General features: G+C 47.8%; 1 protein-coding gene across 1 annotated transcript in view; it reads left to right on the top strand.

Moving 5' to 3' along the window:
• Window positions 1-356: 356 nt before the first annotated feature.
• LOC307073125 (nuclear factor of activated T-cells, cytoplasmic 1-like) overlaps window positions 357-5,419 on the top strand; it is a gene marked incomplete at its 3' end in the record, with an annotated part of 56,178 nt that continues 51,115 nt past the window's right edge. Inside the window, exons 1-2 of the mRNA XM_079732828.1 lie at window positions 357-531; window positions 3,266-4,430. Of these exons, the coding sequence (XP_079588954.1) occupies window positions 414-531; window positions 3,266-4,430 (1,283 nt within the window). The 5' untranslated portion in view covers window positions 357-413. The remainder of the gene's footprint in view (window positions 532-3,265; window positions 4,431-5,419) is intronic.

Raw genomic sequence — 5,419 nt, 5'->3', positions numbered from 1 at the left:
GGGCGGCGCACGCGGAGGAGAGGGTGTTTTCCAGCTTTAAAAACGGCGAAGCCAGCCCCTTTGACAAACCGCGCTGCGTCACGCACCGGGAGTTTCTAGAAATCCTAATGAGACAATACATCGCGACCTTAAACAGTCAAACCCACCTACCACCACAACACCTTTCCTTCCCCAAGTGCTGCGAGGCAGGTAGCCTGTTTACTCCGCGCGTTCACATTCTCGATTTTCATCCTTCAGCAGACTTAACTTTCTTCATTCATTTGACGTGCGTGTTAGTACAAATTCGGTCTAAGATTGGACTGCAAATTATGTTTTTATTTGACAGTTGATTGAATAAACACGCGCTTACAAAACGGTGTTTTTGACGTTCATCTGACTGACCTTATAAGAGCGAGTGGCGTTCAGCTTATTGGATGCAGGATACAGGCTACGTGCGCGTCAGCTCCAAATTCGGCTTTGGATCACCGAGGAAGGACAGAGGACTCCAGTTCATTACGTCGCTGGCTTCCAATATGAAGTCTGCAGAAGAAGGTGAGTCGAAATGATACATCTCCTAAACTTTGTCTGCGTCTCCATCTTTTGTGCTACGAGGATAGGCGCTCTTGGATACATGATGTGACATTTAAGATATGGTGTTGACGATTGATCCAGGGTGTTCGGTGCACAGCGATTGTCATTTTGAGTTGGGCTTTGTGATCCACTCCGCAAACTGTTCTGCGTTTGAGGTTCTGCGGAGTCTAAAAGTCGCCTGCACACTTTCTAAGTTGTTATCAGCTTTAAAGCAGTTGCACCACCAACGCAAGACGCAGACGGACTTGGGGTGGTGGGGGGTGCAAAGCGGCTCCCTCACCTACCTGTTTCGGTAGACGCTGACACGTCAGGTTGACTCCCCCCTCCCCATAATAATACAATTATCTATAACACATACGAATAATAGCCAATACAATTAATGCATCATTTATATATATATATATATATATATAAATGATGTATATAAGATTATTGCTGGTTTGTGTGGGTTGTGTTGGGGAGGGTGGGGGATACAACAAAATTGGCCCTTTTTTAGTAAACGTTTGCCTATCGTCAGTTAATTCATTCATTAAGTCTTTAATTGCTGATGTCATTATGCCTTTTGATGGATTTGGAATTGTACTTTATTGTTTTATTTAAGTTTTCAGACCCTCATTCATAAACTGCTAATTCGAATCGGTTGCAAGCTTGAGATGAGGAGAGAGAGATAGTGTGTGTGTGTGTGTGTGGGGGGGGGATACTCTGAACCGTGGCTTTTGGGACGTATCTTGAGCAGCCTACTGCCAACTTGCAATGCTATAACCCCTGTCTAGAAACACACAAGCAGGCTGAACGTATTCTAGTGTGGTTTTTGCATCTTCAAGTGTCAGCTATAAGTGGCCTGCAGCCTTAAGATGCTGTAGATAACTTCCATGGCTGACCACCTATACTATAGCCCACCTCTCCCTGAGGTCCCTGTCTGTGCTCAGTCTGGACCACAGTCCACATGGAGGCACACATGCAGTCTGCATTCACATTGGGAAGGTTCCGCATGGACAGCCCACAGTCTGAGGAGTATAAGATTGTTATCTAGTATAGTATACTGATTGTACACACTAATAACATTACATATTTCTTAAAATACATGTAGATATATTTTTTTCCTATTTTAAATTTAACCTGCCTGTCTTTCAGGCAGGTTAAATTAATTTATATTTTTACATTTTCTTAAATCTTGTTAAATTAATAATTAACACATGAGCGAGAAAGGTGTGAGGTGGGCGGCAAACCAAAATTCAGTTTCAGTTTGTGTTGTGCAAACACACATACACACACACACACACACACACACACACACACACACACACACACACACACACGCGCGCGCACACGCACTTCAAGGCAATGTTGGCAAGGAACGAAATGAGAGGGAAAAAACCCCATCTACCACAGTTGAGGGTAGTCAGTCAGGCTTGTTGTGAGGAGGTGCGTGAGCAGTAGGGGGGCTGTGTGGGCAGAGACCCATCCTCTCTGCAAGAACAGGCCGATATGCAGAAGAGCTGCGTTACACAAGTGAAAGCAGATGGAAACAGAACTATCTGAATGCTCAGTTTAACTCAGGTTCCCGGTTAGTGTTTGTTAGTCTTTACGTTTCTTTTTGTTGTCGCTAGAGCAGTGATGAGTTCTCAGCACGGTGAAGCAGAGCTCGAGTTCAACTATCTGTTTGAGTACGGTCATGTAGAGCACAGGAAAGAACAAGGTGAGTGAATTGGCAATTGATAGGTCTGAAAGGATAATACATGCAGAACTAGGGTGCCTATCACAACATCATAGCCCTATTTGTACCATTATGATTTTCATGATTTACATTTGGCTGTGCTCTTGTCAGATATAATGTATGTGATTACAAATCGTTCAATATGCTGTTGATAAAGGGTTGTGTGTGCACTGCACATGTTTGGCGCCATGCGTGAATAAACTACACCACATTTCAACATGGGCTTTTATACAACTTGTCGTATGCTTTATGCCAATCCCTCTTTAAATAGACTCTGAAAGTCTATTTCAAGCAAGTCTAACCATGAATGACAGTTTCACGATCATATGTGACTCAGAGCGTTGTGGTTCACCAATATAGCACAAGGACTAGAGAAGGAAGCCCTGTTTTAGTAATCAGAACAGCTTGGTACGGATGTAGGTATTACTCTTCATCATTTTGATGTTTGATGTTGGCCAGGAAGAGGAATGGTGACACGTTATAGACACTTCATGGTCAACTGTTTTCAATGCTGTCCTTCCTTACTGTTTTCATGACTGTAGCTATGATGGTAAAGATGTAGGCTACCTATCATGAACACATAGTGTCGCTTTGTGTGATTGACAGTGTTTGCATTGCCCAATTGTAGTCCATCAAATCTGAACATTGTTGTTTGTGTAGGTGGCTGTGTGAGCCTACGGGAGACACATGTGCGCCAATTATTTCTGTGTACACCTGTTAGTGACACGTCAGCTGTAAACGCTCCTCTAGTACCTCGTCTGAGGCCCGGCGTGACGCAAGACAGCGCTGTCAGTTAGACTCGGGGGAGGGGACTAATTCATCCGGCGACTGATGCGATCAATCAAATTGATTGTTCATCACCACTCTAGCTGCGAATCCTTCAGAGCATACATGAATGCAGAATGTAGGATTCGATTCATGCTTCTAGGATAGTACCAGCAGGTAAATAATACATTTTGTTTCCAATGTCTTTTTCAGATGCATACAGCTATACCCCAAACGTCAGCCTGTCTCTTCCGCTGGGCATGGGGAACCCCTGCCTGGTTACCCAATACCACACTCTGCAGCCCAGTCCGGTTATCTCCTCGTGCCAGCAGGGGGGCTTCGGCCTCCAGAGCGACAACCAGGTGGTGGGGGGATACTACCAGCCCCACGGCTACAGACCCAATGGGGCACCGGCTCTGGAAAGCCCCCGTATTGAGATCACCGCCTACAGCCCCTTCCCCGAGGAGGAGGTGGAGGAAAGCAGCCACATGGACCTCATCACCAAGCGCGGGGTCAACTCCGTGGTGACGCTGACCCTCCCCAACGCCGACGGCTACCGCGACCCCAGCTGCCTGAGCCCTGCCAGCAGCATCTCGTCGCGCAGCTGCAACTCGGACGCCTCGTCCTACGAGTCCGGCTTCTACAACTACGACCACTCCCCGCAGAACTCTCCCTGGCAGTCCCCCTGCGTCTCCCCCAAGGGATCCCCGGCGCTGCTGTCTTGCCCGCACGCCGGCGGGCCTGCAATCTCCCCCCACCATTCTCCCTCCTCCTCGCCCCAGATAGGGGCAGTAGCCGAAGAAAGCTGGGCTGGGCATCATCGCGGATCCAGGCCCAATTCCCCTTCCTGCGGCGGCGGCGGAAGCGGCAGCGGTGGAAGTGGCCACGGAGGTGGAGGTGGTGGTGGCGGCGGTGGTGGCAGCGGTGGTGGTGGTGGCAGCGGTGGTGGTGGTATGGGCAAGAGGAAGTACAGTTTCAATGGTGCCCCCTTCTGCCAAACATCCTGCTCGCCCAACCAGTCCCCCATACCTTCCCCGCATGGCTCCCCAAGGCTCAACGTCACGGATGAAAGCTGGCTGGCCAACACCAACCAGTACACCAACTCCGCCATTGTGGCCGCCATCAATGCCCTGACAACGGACGGAGTGGTGGACATGGGGGAGGGCATCCCCGTCAAAGCCCGCAAGACCATGCTGGACCACAGCCCCAATGTGAGCATGAAGCTGGAGCCCCGGGGAGAGGACCTGGGTCCTGACCATGAGTTCTGCCATGAGGACTATGCCTCCCGCATGGCCTTCAAGAAGGAGAACTACTGCGGGGGTTTCCTGGACGTCCCGAAGCAATCCTACTCCTGGTCCAAGCCCAAGCCTTACCTCAGGTGGGTGTAACTAATTTAGCTGTTTGTAGTTTGTACAATTGTACTGTACCCAGGAAAGTACTGATCCTGCACTATATGACTTTCTTTCACTGAAGCCATTTATTTTCTTGCCAAATGTGATTTTCCTGCCTATTTCTCTAAGAACCAAATTGATTAATAGAGAGATGCATCCCTGTGATGAATGAGCCAGTTGAGGATTTTTACTATTTTAGACATAATCCGCTGTTGGCTTTGTCTAAATAGTTTCATGGTGCAGATTGACATATGCGATGATTAGCCATGCCACTCCATCCATGCAGATTATTAAACAATACTGCACTTGTGCTTTTGAACTGCCTAGCGAGAGACAATAAAGTGCATGTACATATTTACTGATTCACTGAGACTGATTTATGATCTTTTAGATCCAGGCCCAGTTTTCCAGATAGCCCAATTAGGAAAACAGCCATCCAATGCTACCTTTTCCGTTGTTATCTTTTCATATCCAAACTTAGTGTTGTTTATATTTGGAGAGGACATTAGAGTTTTATTTTCTACCTTTTGAAAGGCCATTGTAAGAGGCAGAAATCCACAATTGTGTGCCGGCCAATCCACTTTGCTTTGAAGATTAAAAAAGCAAATGATGAATCAAATTCATTAAGGGATACGCTCTACTAGTGCCCGTATTGCCATGACAACACTGACACAAAAACAGATACACAAACGGCATGAAGCACAATATGTCACATTGATTTATGACTTCTAAGCCAATTTCCTTGAGTTCAGCTCCCCCCCCCCCCCCCCCCCCCCCTTCCCTTTACCAATGGCACCCTTTCCTGTTGGAAATCAAGTGTTGGATTAAGATAGGGAACAGCAGGAAGCGATGGTGACAGAAGCGACTGAAGGGAAGCCGTCTGCGGGCTAATCAGCTCGCCTGCTCCGCAGCCCTGTCGCGCCAGAGGCCTGTCTTTCTCGGCTGGTCCCAGTGTGATGTCATGCCCTGGCCAGGC

Source organism: Pollachius pollachius (assembly GCF_949987615.1).
Source record: "Pollachius pollachius genome assembly, chromosome: 1".
In the NCBI taxonomy this organism is placed as follows: Eukaryota; Metazoa; Chordata; class Actinopteri; order Gadiformes; family Gadidae; genus Pollachius; species Pollachius pollachius.
Note: the sequence above shows the minus strand (reverse complement) of the source record. Positions and strands in the feature narration are given on the sequence as shown.